Source organism: Ranitomeya imitator, chromosome 6, assembly GCF_032444005.1.
Source record: "Ranitomeya imitator isolate aRanImi1 chromosome 6, aRanImi1.pri, whole genome shotgun sequence".
NCBI lineage: Eukaryota > Metazoa > Chordata > Amphibia > Anura > Dendrobatidae > Ranitomeya > Ranitomeya imitator.
Genome location: NC_091287.1, coordinates 338,533,359 through 338,558,975, shown reverse-complemented (window position 1 = coordinate 338,558,975; position 25,617 = coordinate 338,533,359). Strand labels below are relative to the sequence as shown.

General features: G+C 41.9%; 1 protein-coding gene across 2 annotated transcripts in view; it reads left to right on the top strand.

The window, feature by feature from the left end:
- Positions 1–25,617, top strand: part of GPLD1 (glycosylphosphatidylinositol specific phospholipase D1) — a 128,084-nt gene that overhangs the window by 53,952 nt on the left and 48,515 nt on the right. For both annotated transcript variants that reach the window (XM_069730873.1, XM_069730872.1), the window contains 9 exons: positions 2,866–2,963; positions 3,121–3,231; positions 3,461–3,509; positions 6,027–6,081; positions 9,001–9,108; positions 9,191–9,218; positions 9,305–9,444; positions 9,973–10,035; positions 16,115–16,244. In XM_069730873.1, coding sequence (XP_069586974.1) covers positions 2,866–2,963; positions 3,121–3,231; positions 3,461–3,509; positions 6,027–6,081; positions 9,001–9,108; positions 9,191–9,218; positions 9,305–9,444; positions 9,973–10,035; positions 16,115–16,244 — 782 coding nt within the window. The remainder of the gene's footprint in view (positions 1–2,865; positions 2,964–3,120; positions 3,232–3,460; positions 3,510–6,026; positions 6,082–9,000; positions 9,109–9,190; positions 9,219–9,304; positions 9,445–9,972; positions 10,036–16,114; positions 16,245–25,617) is intronic.

Sequence of the window (25,617 nt, the reverse complement as noted above, 5' to 3'; positions counted from 1 at the left end):
GACGTAGTATACAGCACAGAGCCACGTAGTATATTGCACAGCGAAGTAGTATGCAGCACAGAGCCACGTAGAATATTGCCCAGTTACGTAGTATATTGCCCAGTTACGTAGTATATTGCCCAGTTACGTATTATATTGCCCAGTGACGTAGTATATTGCCCAGTGACGTAGTATACAGCATAGAGCCACATAGTATATTGCACAGCGAAGTAGTATACAGCACAGAGCCACATAGTATATTGCACAGCGACGTAGTATACAGCACAGAGCCGCGTAGTATATTGCACAGCGAAGTAGTATACAGCACAGAGCTACGTAGTATGTTGCCTTGTGACTTAGTATATTGCCCACTTACGTAGTATATTGCCCAGTGGCGTAGTATACAGCACAGAGCCACGTAGTATATTGCACAGTGACGTAGTATACAGCACAGAGCCACGTAGTATATTGCACAGCGAAGTAGTATGCAGCACAAAGCCACGTAGAATATTGCCCAGTTACGTAGTATATTGCCCAGTGACGTGGTATATTGCCCAGTGACGTAGTATATTGCCCAGTTACGTATTATATTGCCCAGTGACGTAGTATATTGCCCAGTGACGTAGTATACAGCACAGAGCCACGTAGTATATTGCACAGCGAAGTAGTATACAGCACAGAGCCACATAGTATATTGCACAGCGACGAAGTATACAGCACAGAGCCGCGTAGTATATTGCACAGCGAAGTAGTATACAGCACAGAGCTACGTAGTATGTTGCCCAGTGATGTAGTATATTGCCCACTTACGTAGTTTATTGCCCAGTGACGTAGTATACAGCACAGAGCCACATAGTATATTGCACAGTGACGTAGTATACAGCACAGAGCCACGTAATATATTGCACAGCGAAGTAGTATGCAGCACAGAGCCACGTAGAATATTGCCCAGTTACGTAGTATATTGCCCAGTGACGTGGTATATTGCCCAGTGACGTAGTATATTGCCCAGTTACGTATTATATTGCCCAGTGACGTAGTATACAGCACAGAGCCACGTAGTATATTGCACAGCGAAGTAGTATACAGCACAGAGCCACATAGTATATTGCACAGCGACGTAGTATACAGCACAGAGCCGCGTACTATATTGCACAGCGAAGTAGTATACAGCACAGAGCTACGTAGTATGTTGCCCAGTGACGTAGTATATTGCCCACTTACGTAGTATATTGCCCAGTGACGTAGTATATTGCCCAGTGACGTGGTATATTGCCCAGTGACGTATTATATTGCCCAGTGACGTAGTATATTGCCCAGTGACGTAGTATATTGCCCAGTGACGTAGTATACAGCACAGAGCCACGTAGTATATTGCACAGCGAAGTAGTATACAGCACAGAGCCACATAGTATATTGCACAGCGACGTAGTATACAGCACAGAGCCGCGTACTATATTGCACAGCGAAGTAGTATACAGCACAGTTACGTAGTATGTTGCCCAGTGACGTAGTATATTGCCCACTTACGTAGTATATTGCCCAGTGACGTAGTATACAGCACAGAGCCACGTAGTATATTGCACAGTGACGTAGTATACAGCACAGAGCCACGTAGTATATTGCACAGCGAAGTAGTATACAGCACAGAGCCACGTAGTATATTGCCCAGTGATGTAGTATATTGCCCAGTTACGTAGTATATTGCCCAGTGATGTAGTATATTGCCCAGTGACGTAGTATACAGCACAGAGCCACGTAGTATATTGCACAGTGACGTAGTATACAGCACAGAGCCACGTAGTATATTGCACAGCGAAGTAGTATACAGCACAGAGCCACGTAGTGTATTGCCCAGTGATGTAGTGTATTGCCCAGTTACGTAGTATATTGCCCAGTGATGTAGTATACAGCACAGAGCCACGTAGTATATTGCCCAGTGATGTAGTATATTGCCCAGTTACGTAGTATATTGCCCAGTGACGTAGTATACAGCACAGAGCCACGTAGTATGTTGCAGAGCGAAGTAGTATACAGCACAGAGCCACGTAGTATATTGGCCAGTCACATAGTATATTGCCCAGCGACGTTTGTCACAGGTTAAAAAAAAAACAACATATACTCACCTTTCCGAGGGCCCGTTGTGGTCCACGGCAGCTTCCGGTCCCAGGGTTGGTATGAGTGCAGGACCTGTGATGACGTCGCGGTCACATGACCGTGACATCATGGCAGGTCTTTCTAGCGCAAGCCCTGTGAGAACGTCGCGGTCACATGACCGTGACGTCATGGCAGGTCCTTCTCCCAGACCATCTTTGCCACCGGAACCTGCAATGGAAGATGGCGGCCGGCGCGAGCGGCTCAGCGTACTACAGAGGGTGAGTATAGCAGGTTTTTTTTTTTAATTATTATTTTTAACATTACATTTTTTACTATTGATGCCGCATAGGCAGCGTCAATAGTAAAAAGTTGGGGAAACACACAGGGTTAATAGCGGCGGTAACGGAGTGTGTTACCTGCGGCATAACGCGGTCCGTTACCGCTGGCATTAACCCTGTGTTAGCGGTGACTGGAGGGGAGTATGCGGGTGACAGTCACTGACTGCAGGGAGTAAGGAGCAGCCATTTTCTTCCGGACTGTGCCCGTCGCTGATTGGTCGCGGCAGCCATGACAGGCAGCTGGCAAGACCAATCAGCGAATGAATAACCGTGACAGAAAGACAGACAGAAGGACAGACGGAAGTGACCCTTAGTCAATTATATAGTAGATATAAATATATAAAGATAAAATAAAAACCAACAACATTACTGCACCAAAGGGATTGATGGAATTTTGTAGTATTACATATGTTAAAATTCATAATCTAAATGATCTCTGTGGTATCTTTAGGGAAATATCATGATGTGTCAGAAGACTCTCATTGGACACCGTTTTTGGAGACTAGTGTTAATTACATAAGGAGAATATATCCACTCCCCTGGAATGAGGTATTGCTCAACGCTGTCACTGCTCTTTACATGTCTGCTGAAGTTTCCTCAAGCATCATGATTTCTTTGGTCTGACATGACGCCATATGTTCCTTGTGGTGTGCCCATAGGCCACTTCTTGGGTAACCCTACATTTTCGTTCTTCACTGTGATACAGGAAGCTCAGAAACTGGTGGCCTTTATATTTGGTATAGCCTCTCATCAGGTGGCTGATGTGAGTTGGCACAGCTTGGGAATTGACCAAGGCTTCCTCCGTGCTATGGCAGAAGTAAGTATACAGAAATGTACTCGGAATTTCACTTCTGTTCTACTATTGTAATTACATAAAAGGTCAAATGAAAACATTGATAGTAAATGAGATTATATAGAATAGATGTCTTCTTTAATTTATATTCTTGATGTTACACTTTTTTTTTACATTATTTCTATTTTCCCTTCATATCTAATGTATTCATTGCTATAATACCATATTAATTATTATATTTTTTTTTCTCCAGATTGATTTTCATGGTTCATACTCTGAAGCACATCAGGCTGGTGATTTTGGTAAGTTTATTTCTGAGTTACAATATACGGAAATTACTTAGAATTAGGTCCTTCCAATAAGAAAATAGTCTCTTCTGTTAGTATTATATATGGTGCAATATACTATTAATAAACCAGTAATTTATTTCCCATTAAACTAGGTATACATTAGAAGAATATTTTTTCACCCCTTCACGACATACAGCTCTGGCAAAAATGAAGAGACCAGAATATTTTTTAAAGAGTAACTACATTTCTGCATTTTATTATATTTTGCATGCATTTCACATGCCTGTAGATCGGAAGGGGTCTTAAGACCTGTGTCTACACCAATCTCCTAGCATTTAAAGTGCCTGCAAAATTTAAAAAAAAGCAGAAAGGTTTAGATTATTTTGAAAGCATAGTATAACAAAGTGCCACCAAGTATAACAAACATTCTCCTTCCTTGTGGTTTGTCCTGAGGAAGAAGTTTGTTATATTTTGAAACGCGTCGACAAACTTTCTTTATCTTGGATCCTGATTTCTTTGGAATACCCATAGGTATTCGTAAGTGCAGAATTTAAATCACCTTTTTCCTTACTATTGTATTATCCTATTGCTGTCATATGAGATGATTGTTGGTGCTCATAAGATTCTACAGAGAGAGGAGATAGGCAAAGCTAGAGGCAGGCATAGATATTCTTCTGTAAATTCATCTCCTATCTCAGTAGTGGGAAAATCCATAGTCACTGAAGATAGACATTAGGAGGGAATTGAGAATTTTGAGAATAAAGGATTCGTTCAAGACGAGCAAAAAAGCAGATGTCTCTGATAAGATATATTACAAAGTTGCTTATTTTCATGTGTACTATTTATTTATGAAAAAAAATATATATCTACTATATAATTGTCTAAGGGTCACTTCCGTCTTTCTGTCTGTCACGGATATTCATTGGTCGTGGCCTCTGTCTGTCATGGAATCCAAGTCGCTGATTGGTCTCGCCAGCTGCCTGTCATGGCTGCCGCGACCAATCACAGTCCGGCCACAGTCCGATTAGTCCCTCCCCTGCAGTCAGCGCCCGGCGCCCGTTCCATACTCCCCGCAGTCACCGCTCACACAGGGTTAATGCCAGCGGTAACGGACCGCGTTATGCCATGGGTAACTCAATCCGTGACCGCCGCTATTAACCCTGTGTGACCAAGTTTTTACTATTGATGCTGCCTATGCAGCGTCAATAGTAAAAACATCTAATGTTAAAATAATTAAAAAAAATAAAAAATCATTATATACTCACCTTTCGCGACGCTCCGGTGACCGCTCCATGCAAGCGGCAGGTTCCGGTGTCATGTATGGGAGAAGGACCTGCCATGACGTCACGGTCATGTGACCGAACTACAAGGGGCCCTCAGAAGGTGAGTATATGTTTATTTTTTAACCTGTGATATACGTGGCTGGGCAATATACTACATAGCTGGGCAATATACTATGTGACGGGGCAATATACTACGTGGCTCTGTGCTCTATACTACGTCACTGGGAAATATACTACGTCACTGAGCAATATACCACGTGACTGGGCAATATACTACGTCAATATACTATGTCACTGGGCAATATACTACGTCACTGGGCAATATACTACATGCCTGGGCAATATACTACATGCCTGGGCAATAAACTACGTGGCTGGGCAATATACAACGTCACTGGGCAATGTACTACGTGACTGGGCAATATACTATGTAGCTGGGCAATATACTACGTCACTGGGCAATGTACTACGTGGCTGGGCAATATACTACGTGGTTGGGCAATATTGGCTGGGCAATATACTACGTGGGCTGTGCAATATACTACGTGGCTGGGCAATATACTACGTGACTGGGCAATATACTACGTGACTGGGCAATATACTACGTGGGCTGTGCAATATACTACGTGGACATGCACATTCTTGAATACCCGATGCGTTAGAATCGGGCCCCACCATCTAGTGTATATATATATATATAAATATATATATATATATATATATATATATATATATATATATATAGAGGCAAAATTGGAACAGCATCTACAAAATACCTTGTGCAGTGCAGAGCTTTCCCAGCCAGTAGTCCAATGACTTGGAAAAGGATTTTGCATCCGAAACGTTGCCACGCCGTTCAGGCAATAAAGTCCACGTTTTTTCTATTTTTTTGTGCTGCTTTTCTTATTTTGCTTTATATATATATATATATATATATATATATATATATATATATATATATATATATATATATATATATATATATATATATATATATATATATATATATATATATAAATAAAACAATGATTACTCTTTAAGCTTTGCCCTTCACAGTATTATTCCCAAACCAACCTAAAATGCCTCTTTTTATTAACATTTTCTGCATAGGTCTTATTCTTTTCAAAGATAATTGGAAGATATGGTGTAGATTATGTGCACAATGAAACCATCAATTCTAGATCTTATGTAAAATTTTCACAATATCACAATATGTTTTTCTATTTTTTTTTCTTGTAATTTGCAGGTGGAGATGTGATCAGTCAATATGAAGTTAACTTTGATTATTTAGAGAAAAAATGGTGAGCAACATCCTCTATAATATCTCTGACTCCATTGTCTTGCCCAGAGAGGAAGGATCAGCCTGCCAGATATATATATATATATATATATATATATATAACACTTCTGTGTTATTTTATGTAGCACAATTTACATGTATATTTACATACTATGTTGCCTCAGATAAAAGCTCTCACTCTTTCCACATTGTGTTTTTTACACTTGTTTATTTTAATTCAGTTTTTTTCAGTTACTGCTTTACCTACGCATATATTAAAACAGATGACCACCCATTTCAGTCCCTTTCTATTCAGTGGAATAAATAAAACCCCTAAAGGGGTTTCCGATACATAAAATGTCTGTCACGATTCTGTTTTTGGGTGTCCCAGAACCAGTGGCTTCTTCCCTGTCCCTAAAGCTAGGGGTGTCCTAGCTCGCCCTGTTACCCGGAATACTTCTGATGGTGAAGACGCCAGGGCTACATACCTTGCCTTAGCTCCTGAATTCACTTTAAGTCTGTACCCTACCCCAACCCAGAGAAGAGGGGAGTATGCACCAACCCAACTAGCAAGGTAATACGAACAAGGGTAATGAAAAATATCAAACATACAAATATATACACACAGATAAGAAATGAATTCACCGGGGAGTGGATGATGGGGTTGAACCAAAGTAGGAGAAGAAAGGGAATTATCACACACTCAAAACCTAGTAACAGTCACACATAAATCCACCAAAAGCTTTCAACAACAACCACAAACAGCCTCCAACCATGCAGCATAAGCTAGCTTACAATGTGTGCTAACCATGGCCCAGATTATATAGGAGATGGGAGTGGCTAACAGTGAACAGCTGAGAGCCTAAATGCTCCAGGAGCTATCAACTGAGCAGATTAACCCCTGCACCGCCAAGAGAAATTTACACTGTTTAATACGAAGGTGAAGTGCTTCTAACCAGTGGAGGAGTAGGAGAAATCAGATGCTGTGGTGTTCTGGCTCCTCCCTGTCGCGGTAAACCCGTGACAATGTCCTGCATAAATATCTGTTTTAAACTTTAACTTACCACTTTTGTAATTTGATTTATTTGAAAATGTCTTAAGGTATGTTAACACCTTGCGTTTTTTAGAATTGTGTTAGGGTTGGGGTTGTGTTAGGGTTAGTGTTGGCTTTAGGGTTGGGGTTAGGGTTGTGCTAGGAATGGGGGTTGGGCTTAGGGTTGTGTTAGGGTTTTGTTAGAGTTAGGGTTGGGGTTGTGTTAAGCTTAGGGTTGGGGTTGTGTTAGGGTTAGAGTTAGAATAGTTTTTTTTTTCAAAAGTAAAAAAAAATTATGACGATATGATGGCTAGTGTTGAGCGCAAGTGCTCGCTAGTTGAGTTTTCATCGGGTGCTCTGGTATGCACCGAGTATCGCAGATCCCCGCATGTTTTTTTAAAGTGTCTATCAGCTCCGAAACATGCAGGGGCAGGGACTCGAGCATGTCACTTGAGCACTCTCGATATTTGGTGCATGCTCAAGCACCCAATGCAAACTGGAGTAGGGAACACTTGTGCTCAACATCAATGACGACATATTCAATATAACAGCCTAATGTTATCATATTCTGTGTTGTACCTGTGGGTTCAAAATGCTTACTATACCCCTGGATAAAATCCTTGTGGGGTGTGGTTTCCAAAATGGGGTCACTTGTGGGGGATTTCCACTGTTTAGGCCCATCAGGGGCACTCTAAATGTGACATGGTGCCGCCATCGATTCCAGCCGATTTTGCGTTCAAAACGTCAAATGTTGCTTCTTCTCTTCTGAGCCTTGCCGTGTGCCCAAGTAGTATTTCCCCACATGTGGGGTATCGGAATACTCAGGACAAATTGCACAACAAATTTTATGGTCCATTTTCTCTTGTTAACCTTGTGAAAATAAAAAAGTTTGGGTCTAAAATAATTTTTTTGTGAAAAAAGTTAAATGTTTATTTTTTTCCTTCCACATTGCTTTAGTTCTTGTGTAACACCTGAAGGGTTAATAAACTTCTTGAATGTGGTTTTGAGCACCTTGAGGGGTGCAGTTTTTAGAAATGGGTCACTTTTGGGTACTTTGTGTAGACCCCTGAGTCACTTCAAATATGTTTTGGTCCCTAAAAAGATGGTTTTGTAAATTTTGTTGGAAAAATTAGAAATTGCTGGTCAACATTTGACCCTATAATGTCCTAAAAAAAATTTTGTTTCCAAAAGTGTGCTGATGTAAAGTAGACATGTGGGAAATATTATTTATGAAGTATTTTTTTAACATAACTCCCTGAATTAAGGGCACAAAAATTAAAAGTTTGAAAATTGCTACATTTTCAAAATTTTGGCCAAATTTCCATTTTTTTCATAAATAAATGCAAGTCATGTCGAAGAAATTTTACCATTATCAGAAAATACAATATATCATAAAAACAGTCTCAGAATCAGAGAGGATCCATTGAAGCATTCCAGAGTTATTACCACATGAAGTGACACTGGTCAGGACTGTAAAAATTGCCTTGGTCATTAAGGTCAAAATTGGCTAGGTCACTAAGGGGTTAATGTCCCTCTAAAGACCTAGGTCACAGCCCAAATGTCTAAACAGCTAAATGCAAGATTTTGCGTTGCATATTACTAATTAGAGCTCCATTTATTGCTAACCTACGGACAGTCACAAGTATATTCATGTATTGGAAAACTTGACAAAAGTGGTTTTTTTTTTTCATTCTAAGGCCACGTTCACACATTCAGTATTTGGCCAGTATTTTACCTCAGTATTTGTAAGCCAAAACCAGGAATGGGTGAAAAATGTGGTGACGTGTCTCTAGAAATACTGAGGTGAAAAACAGACCAAACACCGAACATGTGTATGTGCCCTAATAATGTACTGTATATCAATGAGAGTCACACAAACATGGCTTACTATGTTTTCTACTTTTCAAGGTATATACCAGTGAAGGACCTTTTGCACATATATCAAGAGCTTTACAACAAGACGGTCATAACAGAGAATATAATCGTTGACTGCACTTATATACTTTATCTTGAACTGTGAGTATAGAATGTTGTAGTTTCAGAGTAACATTTGTAAAGCAATGATCATTTTTAATAGTTTTATTATTCCTTTTTTTAGTTATGGAGAATATATGGCTGTTTCCAAGGTATAAAAATGAACACAATTTATGAAAATATATGAAAAATCAAAAATAGCTTGTCCATATTTGTACTGTTTTACATGATCCATCAGCTTTACTCAACATATGCTAGAAAATCGCCCTTCCTGGTGGAGAGATTCCATGAATATTTTCTTGGTGGTGTGGATGACATGGCTGCTTGGTCAACAAACATATTTCATATAATGAGCTTCCTTTTAGATAATGGTACAAGGTATGTTATACATTTCTAGATTTCTTGGTAATTTCAGGTTGAAAGGAAATCTTAAAAGGCTTTTTCAGCCATGAACATTCATCATCTATCCATTACATGGGTGATAAAAGATAAATCAGTAGGGTCTGCCCACAATTCTGCTCCATGTAATTTAGCTGTTTTCCTAAACCCCAATGAATTGGATAGAGCAGCATTGAGGATGCTCAGCCACCTTGTCCTTATTGCTTATGTAACACTGTGGAGGGATTTAGAGATCATGGGGGTCCAAGTCATTGGCAAAAATTGAAGTTCCCCCCAAAAATGGTCTTTTCACATGGATCAAAGAGACCTTTGGGTCCTACTAAACTCCAGAGCTCAGGAGCGACTGCAATCCCTGTATCTCTTACAGTTATGCCCCTGTTCCTAGCATTGGACACTATTTGACCTAACATTTAACACATATCCCATAAATGTGATAATTGTTTATGGCTAAAATACTTTTTAATTATACAAAATTATCGTGCAACCGGTTTTCTACATTTCATTTAGTGGCTGCTACATGCCTGAGAATCCAATCTTCATACAGTGCAATGCAAAGAAAGAATTCAATATGTAAGTAGGAAACTTGATGTCTATTCATCCACACATCTACAGTGGGGCAAAAAAGTATTTAGTCAGTCAGCAATAGTGCAAGTTCCACCACTTAAAAAGATGAGAGGCGTCTGTAATTTACATCATAGGTAGACCTCAACTATGGGAGACAAACTGAGAAAAAAAAATCCAGAAAATCACATTGTCTGTTTTTTAACATTTTATTTGCATATTATGGTGGAAAATAAGTATGTGGTCAGAAACAAAATCAAGATTTCTGGCTCTCACAGACCTGTAACTTCTTCTTTAAGAGTCTCCTCTTTCCTCCACTCATTACCTGTAGTAATGGCACCTGTTTAAACTTGTTATCAGTATAAAAAGACACCTGTGCACACCCTCAAACAGTCTGACTCCAAACTCCACTATGGTGAAGACCAAAGAGCTGTCAAAGGACACCAGAAACAAAATTGTAGCCCTGCATCAGGCTGGGAAGACTGAATCTGCAATAGCCAACCAGCTTGGAGTGAAGAAATCAACAGTGGGAGCAATAATTAGAAAATGGAAGACATACAAGACCACTGATAATCTCCCTAGATCTGGGGCTCCACGCAAAATCCCACCCCGTGGGGTCAGAATGATCACAAGAACGGTGAGCAAAAATCCCAGAACCACGCGGGGGGACCTAGTGAATGAACTGCAGAGAGCTGGGACCAATGTAACAAGGCCTACCATAAGTAACACACTACGCCACCATGGACTCAGATCCTGCAGTGCCAGACGTGTCCCACTGCTTAAGCCAGTACATGTCCGGGCCCGTCTGAAGTTTGCTGGAGAGCATTTGGATGATCCAGAGGAGTTTTGGGAGAATGTCCTATGGTCTGATGAAACCAAACTGGAACTGTTTGGTAGAAACACAACTTGTCGTGTTTGGAGGAAAAAGAATACTGAGTTGCATCCATCAAACACCATACCTACTGTAAAGCATGGTGGTGGAAACATCATGCTTTGGGGCTGTTTCTCTGCAAAGGGGCCAGGACGACTGATCCGGGTACATGAAAGAATGAATGGGGCCATGTATCGTGAGATTTTGAGTGCAAACCTCCTTCCATCAGCAAGGGCATTGAAGATGAAACGTGGCTGGGTCTTTCAACATGACAATGATCCAAAGCACACCGCCAGGGCAACGAAGGAGTGGCTTCGTAAGAAGCATTTCAAGGTCCTGGAGTGGCCTAGCCAGTCTCCAGATCTCAACCCTATAGAAAACCTTTGGAGGGAGTTGAAAGTCCGTGTTGCCAAGCAAAAAGCCAAAAACATCACTGCTCTAGAGGAGATCTGCATGGAGGAATGGGCCAACATACCAACAACAGTGTGTGGCAACCTTGTGAAGACTTACAGAAAACGTTTGACCTCTGTCATTGCCAACAAAGGATATATTACAAAGTATTGAGATGAAATTTTGTTTCTGACCAAATATTTATTTTCCACCATAATATGCAAATAAAATGTTAAAAAAACAGACTGTGATTTTCTGGATTTTTTTTTCTCAGTTTGTCTCCCATAGTTGAGGTCTACCTATGATGTAAATTACAGACGCCTCTCATCTTTTTAAGTGGTGGAACTTGCACTATTGCTGACTGATTAAATACTTTTTTGCCCCACTGTATATAATATAAAATGTATTTAATGAAAAAATGAATGCATTCTGTGCAGTTTCTTGCACGCTGTTCTGGTGGCAACACTTGTTTCAAAAAAAGTAGAGACAACGATGTCACTGAGAGCTGACATTATTAATATTTTTTTTCTTCTTTTTGTAATTTTTTATGCTTTTAATAAATCCGAAGCCCATGCTACGATTTCCATTAACAATCAGAGTTCCTCCAGCATTTGGAGACCTGGTGTAGAAATTCACCCATGTGGATTCTTTAGGACTCATTTACATTGATGTTTATTACTGCGACAGACATGCCAACAGGTTATAGCACATACAATAGACACCAAAAGATCAGAATCACAAATCAGGATGTCAGAAATGAAGACTGATAAGAAGTCGATGTTGTAGGGGTTGTACTCACTTGGGTGCATCAGGAGGAAGACAGGAGACTTGTTCCATTAAAAGTTCATGTGGGATATTACTTCATAAACCCAGAAGTCGCACGTCTAACACCAAATGTAGGGGTTGTACTGACTTGTGTACGTCAGAAGGTTGACAGGAGGCTTGTTCCATTAAAAGTTCATGTGGGATATTACTTCATAAACCCAGAAGTCGCACGTCTAACACCAATTGTAGGGGTTGTACTGACTTGTGTACGTCAGGAGGAAGACAGGAGGCTTGTTCCATGAAAAGTTCATGTGAGTTTATTACTTCATAAACCCAGAAGCCAAACAGAAAACAAACAGCCTTTAGATCAGGCAAACAAAATACAAATGTCCATAACAGGGTTCTGCTCCACCAGGTCTGTGGACACACATGCTGAGGTAGCATCCAGTATTCAGACTGGGGTCTGTAGCCAATCACACACAAGAGGCCTTCTCCCAACATACAGACCATGTGCCAAACAGCCTCCATTATATAGGCTGTTAACCACACCCAGAGGTGAGGTATGTGGGTAGCTAGAACTGCCCATCTTTCACAGCTACCCGTAACCCGGTCCCAGGTGCAACAAACTAACCTCTAAGTGCTTTCATGCACTAGAGCAGTGTTCCCCAAGTCCGGTCCTCAAGAGCCACCAACAGGTCATGTTTTCAGGATTTCCTTAGTATTGCACAGGTGATGGAATTATTGCCTGTGCAGGTGGTGCAATTATCACCTGTGCAATACTAAGGAAATCCTGAAAACATGACCTATTGGTTGCTCTTGAGGACCGGACTTGGGGAACACTGCACCAGAGAAAATACTCTGGGTTACATTACAGAGACAAGCCATCTCTGCGACACATACCTCTCATCGACTACGTGACCATTAGCCACACTATAATATGTAAACCAGGAATAGTACTGGAGGGCAGGAAAGCGCCCAGAGACAAAATCATGAGGGAAATCAGAGGATAGAGGGTGCATGGTGTCAAATTAGAATAGCCACTGGTCAAAATTACTGTTATTGTGAACAGTTAAGCAAGCTGAAGATGAAATGATCTCAAAAAGAGCTGAAGTTAAAGATTACTCATTTTCTTTGTATTTTAGTAAAAAAATATTTTTTCATCATTTACATTTTTCAAATTACTAAAAGGAAAATGGGCTTGTAAGAAGATAGACCGGGCCAGGGGCACCTCTTTTACGACGGTTCTGAAACTGTCAGGTCTGTCACCATTGTTTCCAGGAAAAAAAGCTTTCCAATCTGGACCGACCTTTGCACTTGACAGCAGGGGGCGTGACGATGATAAAAGGTGCTGCTCGCGGGAAAGAGCGCAGACTTGTCTGGAAGACAGAGCACGCAGCAGGGGAAGGTTTGTGCTCCGTCCTTTGAGCATCTTATGAGCACAGGCCCATGCTATAGATTCCCTGTGTCCAGTGACACTGACTGTGGACAGATTTTTGCCGGGAGCCGTTGTCCCCCGTGACCACAAGTTACAGATGTTTCGGGCCGGTGGTGACTGTGCGCGTGCCGCCTAAGACAGACTCAACCAGAACTGTGTCATTGCTCACCCTCATACCTCCGCCGAGATGAGCCACGCTCTGGCGGTGTAACAGACTGTGTTGTACCCCGTACGGTGAACCATGGATCCAGGACCCAGTTTGGAACAACGAGGACTCATCGCCATCGCCGGGAATCGGGCCTCCAGCTACAACAGGACGAAACTGAAGTCATCATGCGCCAGTTGCATAGGCGCCACCGTTGAAACTCAAGGCTCTGCAGCCATGAGGCCACCGGACTGATAAGTTAACCCTTTTATGAACAGTTGCTTATTCTTATACCTTGTCCTGCACTCATATGTTGCTAATATCTACCCTCTTACTCCTGCTTAACCTGTTACCTCCCTGCGTGGAGTATACCAATGTTAATAAACTCTTGCTCTGCCTCCTAGTCCGTTACTGCATCCCTCTACCTGCTCACAGGCTAATGCATAAGTTTGGGCATGGTCCGTGCCTAGTAGCCATAGAAAAAAAAAAAGAGACAACCAGCTCACCTGGATGATAGTGGCAGACAGAACCACAGGATCATGTGGCCTCATATGAAAGTAACAAAAAAGGGAAAATATCCATCCAGCTTCTCAGGTGAAAAAAATGGTGTTTATTTCCAAAAATTTTAAAACATAATTTCAAGAAATCTATGGTGATCTGAAAGCTATGTGTTTCAAACACAAACGTGTTCTTTTTCAAAGCTTTGAAAAAGAACACATCTCTGTGTTTGAAACGCGTAGCTTTCAGATCATCATGAATTTGTTGCAATTATGTTTTAAAATTTTTGGATATAAACAACATTTTTTTTACCTAAGAAGCTGGACATTCTCCTTTTTAGTACCTTGAAAGTATCACAGCTTGTAAACACTTTGAGGCAAAAATAAATATATATTTTTCAGCTTTTACATTTTCAAAATTACAAAAAGGAAAATGAGCTGATGCAAAAGTTTGAGTACCCTGCATGGTTAGTACCTAGTAGAACCCCCTTTTGACAGTATCAAAGCTTGTACACACTTTTTGAAGCCAGCCAAGACTCTTTCATTTCTTGCTTGAGGGATTTTCATCCATTCTTCCTTGAAAAATTCTTCCAGTTCTATGAGATTCCTGGGTCGTCTTGCATGCAGTGCTACTTTGAAGTCTGGTCACAGATTTTCAATGATGTTCAGATCAGAAGACTGTGAGGGCTATTGGAAAACCTTAAGCGCCTTTTAAGGTAGTCTATTGTGCAGTTTGACATGTGTTTAGGATAATTATCCATTTGTAGAAGCCATCCTCTTTTCAACTTCAGCTTTTTTTTACATATGTTGTTTTTGCATCAAGAAATTGTTGAAATTTAATTGAATCTACTCTTCACTCTTCCCATAAAATGTTCCCCGTGTCATTGGCTGTAACGCAACCACAAAGGAATGAGTGATCCACCCCCATGCTTAATGGATGGAGAGATGTTCTTTTCATAAAATTCTGTGCCCTTTTTTCCCCACACATACCTTTTGATCATTGTGGCCAAATAGTTCTATTTTAACCTTATCGATCTACAGGACTTGTTTCTAAAATGCATCAGGCTTGTTTAGGTGTTCTTTTGCATACTTCTAACACTGAATTTTATGATGAGGATTCAGGAGATGTTTTCTTCTGATGACTCTTATATGAAGGCAACACTGTAGTTGTGTAGGTGTCTCTGAACAGTAGAACAAAGTACCACAACTCCAGAGTCTGCTAAATCTTTCTGAAGGTCTTTTGCAGTCAAGTGGGTGTTCTGATTTGCCTCTCCAGCAATCCTACAAGCAGGTCTCAGTGAAATTTCGCTTGGTGTTCCAGACTGAATATTTTTTTGCACTAGCACTTTACTTATTGGTTTTGTCACTTATTTTTTTGGTTGATATTTCATATGAACAATATGTAAATAAAGATACTATCTTAATGTGCAAATTCTTATGGACTTCATACGGTTAGTTCTGTACTGAATTTTAACTTAAATCCCTTCCTCTGGACATTAGTCAATACTTTTCTGGGTGTGGGTCTCTTGTTTTTACTATATATATATATATATATATATTTAATACATTGTTTTGTTATCCTATTGGTTATCACCTGATCTAAATAAAGTATAATTTTGGTTCACTATTTCTGATGCTTAGGGACTCTTTCTGGTAAGATTTGTGCTCCTTTTCTCTCATATATAGTGGCATATGTTGCCTATAAAAGAACAGTTTTTTCCCCCATGAAATATCTTTATGTTCGAAGTAAAAGATATATTTTCACAATACATGCCAAAACAAACTTTTCAGATATTTTTTGCCAGTATGGCCTTATAGATATTCTTGGTGTATCTGTCGAGATTCTGCATTTCCTGGAGCTTGTGCCAAACATACACTCCAAATGCTTTGTGAATTGCCCCTGGTAGTTTCAGTAAACTAAGTTTGACACCTGTTGATCAATATATTTTTATTCTTGTTGTAACACTAAGATTACTATTCTATAGTCCAAGACAGATGCGACTACAGAACAATGAATCCTTCAGAGACTTTAATTCATCATCTATGAAGTCAGTGGGGACTGATATAACAGTCTCAGAATCTGGAGTCTATTACCAATTAAATGAATGGGCAGAGGTATGGACGTATTTTGCTCTATTTCCCATTGTACAGACTAACCAAGTTTTCCCCAGTATAGTATACCTAATTATATCATACCTCCAATTATGGCGCTGCTATGATAAGGCATTTACGTATAGAAACCTCATTTCTAGATATGCCATTAGAGGACTCCAGCTAGCTTTGATAATAATCTGAGCTGGACATCCCACTGAATAGTTGCAAACTAATAGGAGAGTGCTCTGTCTGTTAGATAGGCTTTGACTTTCACATATCATGCCCCCCTACATAAAATAGCTTTGGGGAATTTGCACATTAAATCCTTTTTTACCTGATATCCACTGTAGCTGGGGCTGGTATATTAGTCCCAGTTACAGTGGAAATGCAGCCCCTCCTGGCTGCATTGTGGAGCTCATTGGGTGTCCTAGGACTCAGCTGTGCATGCTCCATCCATACATCCAGCAGTCACATGATGAAATAACAAAGTTTCTAAAAGAAATATGTTTATGGTCACTGAATAGAAACATATGAATTTACATTTAGAGACTAAAATGTAACATCTCAGTGAGAAGTATAAGGTCTGTATAGGGATACAGACCTTATTCTTCCCACTGAGAGGGTACATTTGTGTCCAGTTTAAGTAATCATCTCAGAGCTAAACAACCCAAAATGTGTTTTGTGTAATTTGTTAACAAGATCAAGTGGTACCTTTATATCCACATCCCGCTGCCTGATGAAGAAAAATCCACAATTTTGCAATATAATAATGAGGAATTAAGTGGTTTGTAACTTAACAAAACTGCCTCCTGAGGTTATTTTCATCCTTAGTGCCTCCCTCTCTACGAGTGCAAGCTCAATTTGTCTTAATTTAGATTAGACCCTGGACAGAAAATCTAGTGCCTGCGTATTAGATGACCATTTAAAAAAGCTGTTTGCTTAGACTTTACTGGGTAGTTTACAGGGGGACCTCCCAAAAAATTGACATAGGGTCCCCCTATAAAATCTATCCAGCAAAGGCTAGGCATACAGCTGAAGGCTGATATTAATAGTCTAGGAAGGGGCCATGGATATTGGCCCCTCCCAGACTAAAAAAATCAACTCTCAGCCGCCCCAGAAAAGGCGCATCTTCCGTAGCGGTGGCAAGTGGGGTAATATTTGTGGGATTGATGTCACCTTTGTATTGTCAGGTGACATCAAACCCACAGGTTAGCAATGGAGAGGCTTCTATAAGACACCTATCCATTAGTAACCCCATAGTGATATTGTATAAAAACACAGACACCCAGAATAAAGTCCTTTATTTTAAATAATGACACAGACTCCTTTAATAATCTTAATTAAACCATACTCACTGAACACCTAATCCACTGAATCCAACGTCTCCTGCAACAATAATAAAGTAATAAACCACAATATTCTTCACCTGCCCGCCGAGAAGATAATCCATAATGTCCCACGACAATCCTGATCACTTTGAGAGCAGTCACATCAGTGATGCGACTGCTCTCAAAGACAGCCGGCAATACACTGACAGGAGGTAATCGCTCCCTCAGTGTATCACTGAGCTGCCGTGAGAGAGTTCACCAGAGTTCATCAGCTGATCAGCTCTGGTGTTCTCCCTTACGGCACCACTGCTGAGTGGGAAAGTTCTCACGCAGTGGTGCTGTGAGAGAATCAGAGCTGATGAACTCTAGTGAACTCTCGCGGCAACTCAGTGATACACTGTAGGAGCGAATACCTACTGTCAGTGTATCGTCGGCAGCCGGGTAGAGCAGTCACATCTCCTGATGTATAGGAGAAAAACAGCCGCACTCAAGTCTTTGTGTTTATGTAGAAAATGTTGTTGCTTTTATTCACGTGTACAAGCACCACCAAAAAGTTTTCAGAGAAAAAGAGAAGTGATTGCGGACAACAAGTGTGCGCATCATGTCTCTCTGGATACATCTCCTGATGTGACTGTTCTACAAGTGAGATTGCCGTGGGAGACTCACGATTACCTGGATTATGGCGGACAAGTGGGTATATGTTGGTTTATTATTTTACATTATTTCTAGGAGACGAGGGCATCGGGGAATGGGCGTTAAGGTGAGTATAATGTTTTTGTTTTTTTTTTATTTGAATATGTATGTAATTTAACTTTTTTTTTTTTTTTTTTTTTAACTGTGAGCACAGGTACCGGCAGATGAGACTACGTCTCCCAGCACCAGCACTTGCTGTCACTGTTATTGGTGACAGCAGACAAAGCCCAATGGGAGCTGTAGTCTCATCGGCCCACGCCTGTGGGTTGCAGTCACAGCTGCGGGGTCACGCTGACCTCTGACAGCAAGAAACCACCAGAGACTAGACGGAGGTGGACATGACTTGGGGATGGGTGGACTGAGAACTCCTGCAGCTTTTGTTTGTATTGCGGTGTTGATTTTAAACAAGAGCGTTTTTGCTTTAAGAGGAAGGAGTTTAGATGTTTGTGTCTGGTGTACTACTGTGAGGAGGGTGGGGCTTATATAGGGGAGGCAACTCTGGCTCTCCCTCTTTCTTTCACAAGATGGACGGGAGGAAACATTACCCGCCCTCCCGCCCTGTTTATAATCTCTGTCCTTAAACTTTTTAATTATTGCTTGTATAATGATAAATGCTTTATTGTATTTTTGAATTTGTCATAGTATATCTTGTACCAGGTTCAATTGTATATTGGCTATAAAGAGTTATTATTTGCGGTAACCTTCTAAGCCCAAGGGAAGGGCAATCCTTCAGCCATGATTCCCTGGAGGTTTCCTCCACAGGAGGTTTTTCCTCTCCTGAGCGCTGTAGGATGACTCTTTGTGAGTCGGGGGTTTGCCAAGTTTAGTCCCATTAATGCTTTTGCAGGGACTCCTAGTTTTTAAATTTACAAAAATGATTTAATTATTTAACCCCTTCAAGACCCAGCCTATTTTGACCTTAAAGACCTTGCCGTTTTTTGCAATTCTGACCAGTGTCCCTTTATGAGGTAATAACTCAGGAACGCTTCAACGGATCCTAGCGGTTCTGAGATTGTTTTTTCGTGACATATTGGGCTTCATGTTAGTGGTAAATTTAGGTCAATAAATTCTGCATTTATTTGTGATAAACACGGAAATTTGGCGAAAATTTTGAAAATTTCGCAATTTTCACATTTTGAATTTTTATTCTGTTAAACCAGAGAGATATGTGACACAAAATAGTTAATAAATAACATTTCCCACATGTTTACTTTACATCAGCACAATTTTGGAAACAAAATTTTTTTTTGTTAGGAAGTTATAAGGGTTAAAATTCGACCAGCGATTTGTCATTTTTACAACGAAATTTACAAAACCATTTTTTTTAGGGACCACCTCACATTTGAAGTCAGTTTGAGGGGTCTATATGGCTGAAAATACCCAAAAGTGACACCATTCTAAAAACTGCACCCCTCAAGGTACTCAAAACCACATTCAAGAAGTTTATTAACCCTTCAGGTGCTTCACAGCAGCAGAAGCAACATGGAAGGAAAAAATGAACATTTAACTTTTTAGTCACAAAAATTATCTTTTAGCAACAATTTTTTTATTTTCCCAATGGTAAAAGGAGAAACTGAACCACAAACGTTGTTGTCCAATTTGTCCTGAGTACGCTGATACCTCATATGTGGGGGTAAACCACTGTTTTGGCGAACGGCAGGGCTTGGAAGGGAAGGAGCGCCATTTGACTTTTTGAATCAAAAATTGGCTCCACTCTTTAGCGGACACCATGTCACGTTTGGAGAGCCCCCGTGTGCCTAAAAATTGGAGCTCCCCCACAAGTGACCCCATTTTGGAAACTAGACGCCCCAAGGAACTTATCTAGATGCATAGTGAGCACTTTGAACCCCCAGGTGCTTCACAAATTGATCCGTAAAAATGAAAAAGTACTTTTTTTTCACAAAAAAATTCTTTTAGCCTCAATTTTTTCATTTTCACATGGGCAACAGGATAAAATGGATCCTAAAATGTGTTGGGCAATTTCTCCTGAGTACACCAATACCTCACATGTGGAGGTAAACCACTGTTTGGGCACATGGTAAGGCTCGGAAGGGAAGGAGCGCCATTTGACTTTTTGAATGAAAAATTATTTCCATCGTTAGCGGACACCATGTCGCGTTTGGATAGCTCCTGTGTGCCTAAACATTGGCGCTCCCCCACAAGTGACCCCATTTTGGAAACTAGACCCCCCAAGGAACTAATTTAGATGCCTAGTGAGCAATTTAAACCCTCAGGTGCTTCACAAATTGATCTGTAAAAATGAAAAAGTAATTTTTTTTCACAAAAAAATTCTTTTCGCCTCAATTTTTTCATTTTCACATGGGCAGTAGGATAAAATGGATCATAAAATTTGTTGGGCAATTTCTCCCGAGTACGCCGATACCTCATATGTGGGGGTAAACCACTGTTTGGGCACTCGGCAGGGCTCGGAAGAGAAGGCGCGCCATTTGACTTTTTGAATGGAAAATTAGCTCCAATTGTTAGCGGACACCATGTCGCGTTTGGAGAGCCCCTGTGTGCCTAAACATTGGAGCTCCCCCACAAGTGACCCCATTTTGGAAACTAGACCCCCCAAGGAACTTATCTAGATGCATATTGAGCACTTTAAACCCCCAGGTGCTTCACAGAAGTTTATAACGCAGAGCCATGAAAATAAAAAATAATTTTTCTTTCCTCAAAAATGATTTTTTAGCCTGGAATTTCCTATTTTGCCAAGGATAATAGGAGAAATTGGACCCCAAATATTGTTGTCCAGTTTGTCCTGAGTACGCTGATACCCCATATGTGGGGGTAAACCACTGTTTGGGCGCACGGCAGGGCTCGGAAGGGATGGCACGCCATTTGGCTTTTTAAATGGAAAATTAGCTCCAATCATTAGCGGACACCATGTCACGTTTGGAGAGCCCCTGTGTGCCTAAACATTGGAGATCCCCCAGAAATGACACCATTTTAGAAACTAGACCCCCAAAGGAACTAATCTAGATGTGTGGTGAGGACTTTGAACCCCCAAGTGCTTCACAGAAGTTTATAACGCAGAGCCATGAAAATAAAAAAAAAAATTATTTTCTCAAAAATGATCTTTTAGCCTGCAATTTTTTATTTTCCCAAGGGTAACAGGAGAAATTTGACCCCAAAAGTTGTTGTCCAGTTTCTCCTGAGTACGCTGATACCCCATATGTGGGGGTAAATCACTGTTTGGGCACATGCCGGGGCTCGGAAGTGAAGTAGTGACGTTTTGAAATGCAGACTTTGATGGAATGCTCTGTGGGCGTCACGTTGCGTTTGCAGAGCCCCTGATGTGGCTTAACAGTAGAAACCCCCCACAAGTGACCCCATTTTGGAAACTAGACCCCCAAAGGAACTTATCTAGATGTGTGGTGAGCACTTTGAACCCCCAAGTGCTTCATAGAAGTTTATAATGCAGAGCCGTGAAAATAATAAATACGTTTTCTTTCCTCAAAAATAATTATTTAGCCCAGAATTTTTTAATTTTCCCAAGGGTAACAGGAGAAATTGGACCCCAATATTTGTTGTCCAGTTTCTCCTGAGTACGGTGATACCCCATATGTGGGGGTAAACTACTGTTTGGGCACATGCCGGGGCTTGGAATTGAAGTAGTGACGTTTTGAAATGCAGACTTTGATGGAATGCTCTGCGGGCGTCACGTTGCGTTTGCAGAGCCCCTGATGTGCCTAAACAGTAGAAACCCCCCACAAGTGACCCCATTTTGGAAACTAGACCCTGAAAGGAACTTATCTAGATGTGTGGTGAGCACTTTGAACCCCCAAGTGCTTCATAGAAGTTTATAATGCAGAGCCGTGAAAATAATAAATACGTTTTCTTTCCTCAAAAATAATTATTTAGCCCAGAATTTTTTATTTTCCCAAGGGTTACAGGAGAAATTGGACCCCAAAAGTTGTTGTCCAGTTTCTCCTGAGTACGCTGATACCCCATATGTGGGGGTAAACCACTGTTTGGGCACACGTCGGGGTTCAGAAGGGAAGTAGTGACTTTTGAAATGCAGACTTTGATGGAATGGTCTGCGGGTGTCACATTGCGTTTGCAGAGCCCCTGGTGTGCCTAAACAGTAGAAACCCCCACAAGTGACCCCATTTTAGAAACTAGACCCCCCAAGGAACTTATCTAGATATGTGGTGAGCACTTTGAACCCCCAAGTGCTTCACAGACGTTTACAACGCAGAGCCGTGAAAATAAAAAATCATTTTTCTTTCCTCAAAAATTATGTTTTAGCAAGCATTTTTTTAGATTCACAAGGGTAACAGGAGAAATTGGACCCCAGTAATTGTTGCGCAGTTTGTCCTGAGTATGCTGGTACCCCATATGTGGGGGTAAACCACTGTTTGGGCACACGTCAGGGCTCGGAAGTGAGGGAGCACCATTTGACTTTTTGAATACGAGATTGGCTGGAATCAATGGTGGCGCCATGTTGCGTTTGGAGACCCCTGATGTGCCTAAACAGTGGTAACCCCTCAATTCTAACTCCAACACTAACCCCAACACACCCCTAACCCTAATCCCAACTGTAGCCATAATCCTAATCACAACCCTAACCCCAACACACCCCTAACCACAACACTAACCCCAACACACCCCTAACCCTAACCACAACCCTAATTCCAACCCTAACCCTAAGGCTATGTGCCCACGTTGCGGATTCGTGTGAGATATTTCCGCACCATTTTTGAAAAATCTGCGGGTAAAAGACACTGTGTTTTACCTGCGGATTTTCCGCGGATTTCCAGTGTTTTTTGTGCGGATTTCACCTGCGGATTCCTATTGAGGAACAGGTGTAAAACGCTGCGGAATCCGCACAAAGAATTGACATGCTGCGGAAAATACAACGCAGCGTTCCCGCGCGGTATTTTCCGCACCATGGGCACAGCGGATTTGGTTTTTCATATGTTTACATGGTACTGTAAACCTGATGGAACACTGCTGCGAATCCGCAGCCAAATCCGCACCGTGTGCACATAGCCTAATTCTAAAGGTATGTGCACACGCTGCGGAAAACGCTGCGGATCCGCAGCAGTTTCCCATGAGTGTACAGTTCAATGTAAACCTATGGGAAACAAAAATCGCTGTACACATGCTGCGGAAAAACTGCACGGAAACGCAGCGGTTTACATTCCGCAGCATGTCACTTCTTTGTGCGGATTCCGCAGCGGTTTTACAACTGCTCCAATAGAAAATCGCAATTGTAAAACCGCAGTGAAATGCGCAGAAAAAAACGCGGTAAATCCGCCATAAATCCGCAGCGGTTTAGCACTGCGGATTTATCAAATCTGCAGCGGAAAAATCCGCAGAGGACCAGAATACGTGTGCACATTCCTAACCCTAACCCTAGCCCTAACCCTACCCCTAACCCTACCCCTACCCCTAACCCTAACCCTACCCCTAACCCTACCCCTAACCCTAACCCTACCCCTAACCCTAACCCTACCCCTACCCCTAACCCTACCCCTAACCCTAACCCTATTCTAACATTAGTGGAAAAAAAAAATTTCTTTATTTTTTTATTGTCCCTACCTATGGGGGTGACAAAGGGGGGGGGGGGGTCATTTATTATTTTTTTTATTTTGATCACTGAGATAGATTATATCTCAGTGATCAAAATGCACTTTGGAACGAATCTGCCGGCCGGCAGATTCGGCGGGCGCACTGCGCATGCGCCCGCCATTTTGGAAGATGGCGGCGCCCGGGAGAAGACGGACGGGACCACGGCTGGATCGGTAAGTATGATAGGGTGGGGGGGACTACGGGGGGGGGGAATCGGAGCACGGGGGGGTAATCGGAGCGCGGGAGGGGTGGAACGGAGCGCGGGGGGCGTGGAACGGAGCACGGGGGGGCTGGAACGGAGCACGGGGGGGTGGAACGGAGCACGGGGGGGGTGGATCGGAGTGCAGGGGGGGTGATTGGAGCACGGGGGGGTGATTGGAGCACGGGGGGAGCGGACACGAGCACGGGGGGGAGCGGAGCACTGGACGGAGGGGAGCCGGAGCAGTGTACCGGCCAGATCGGGGGGGTGGGGGGGCGATCGGAGGGGTGGGGTGGGGGCACACTAGTATTTCCAGCCATGGCCGATGATATTTCAGCATCGGCCATGGCTGGATTGTAATATTTCACCCGTTATAATGGGTGAAATATTACAAATCGCTCTGATTGGCAGTTTCACTTTCAACAGCCAATCAGAGCGATCGTAGCCACGAGGGGGTGAAGCCACCCCCCCTGGGCTAAACTACCACTCCCCCTGTCCCTGCAGATCGGGTGAAATGGGAGTTAACCCTTTCACCCGGCCTGCAGGGACGCGATCTTTCCATGACGCCGCATAGGCGTCATGGGTCGGAATGGCACCGACTTTCATGACGCCTACGTGGCGTCATGGGTCGGGAAGGGGTTAAAAAAAAAAAAAAAAGGTGTCAAATGAGACTTGGAATTTATAACCCGTCGCGGCTTTGCGGTTTAGGAGTCAGGTGGAAGTTGCGGACAAGTTAAGGTGGACTCATTTTAATTAATAGAGGATGTAAAACCTCATGGTGGTGAGCAGGCTTGGCTTTGGTGGCCAGCCTCAAGGACGTTGAAATGGTAACATCAATCAGGGGCGGGCACAGTGGTTAAGCACAGGAGTGAGGATAATAGGGTCATTGGTGCCCTGAAAGTTTACTGGCTCTGCTTGAATGGCAAGCCAGTGCGTGCCGCCCCTTTATGGCTGTCTGTCCTTCCTGGTGCTGTATGTCAGACAGCTGGGGATATCGCAGTACTTGTGAATCCCAATGTACTAGCACTCCACCTGACTCCTACTGTGATTAAAAAAAACCTAAACGAAAATGCCCTCTCGGCCAACAGGGGGCGTACCTCTAGGCCTGAACATATGAACCTAAAAAAAAACAACACCAGACCCAAACGTAGAGCCTAAATCCACAGAATGATGGAAGAACAGGTCGTAGACCTAAGGTCTGTGCTAGAAAGTAGAGGTACTCAAAAGAATAAATTGCTAATATAAATTTATTAAAGTATCAAATATACAACAGGTAATAATGGAAAATAACATATAAAAAGACAAAAACGGGTATAGGAGAGGAGCAGCTAAAAAGTGGCATGTGAAAGATGGCAAACACACGCTACAAAAGACAGCATGCAAGAAATAGAGCAACCTACTCTGACTGCAAACCCATGGATGAAAAACAGCTAATCAAGGGTAATGCTGCAAGGTGTGCGCAGGATCTCAAAAGTAAGCATACCCCTATAATAGACCCCTGAGTGTGATAGTCAACAGGGGATGTGTATCAAGGTAGAGGCAACGTAATTATCAATACAGTGGATACACTGAAAATGAAGGGCTATTACCTTGAGAC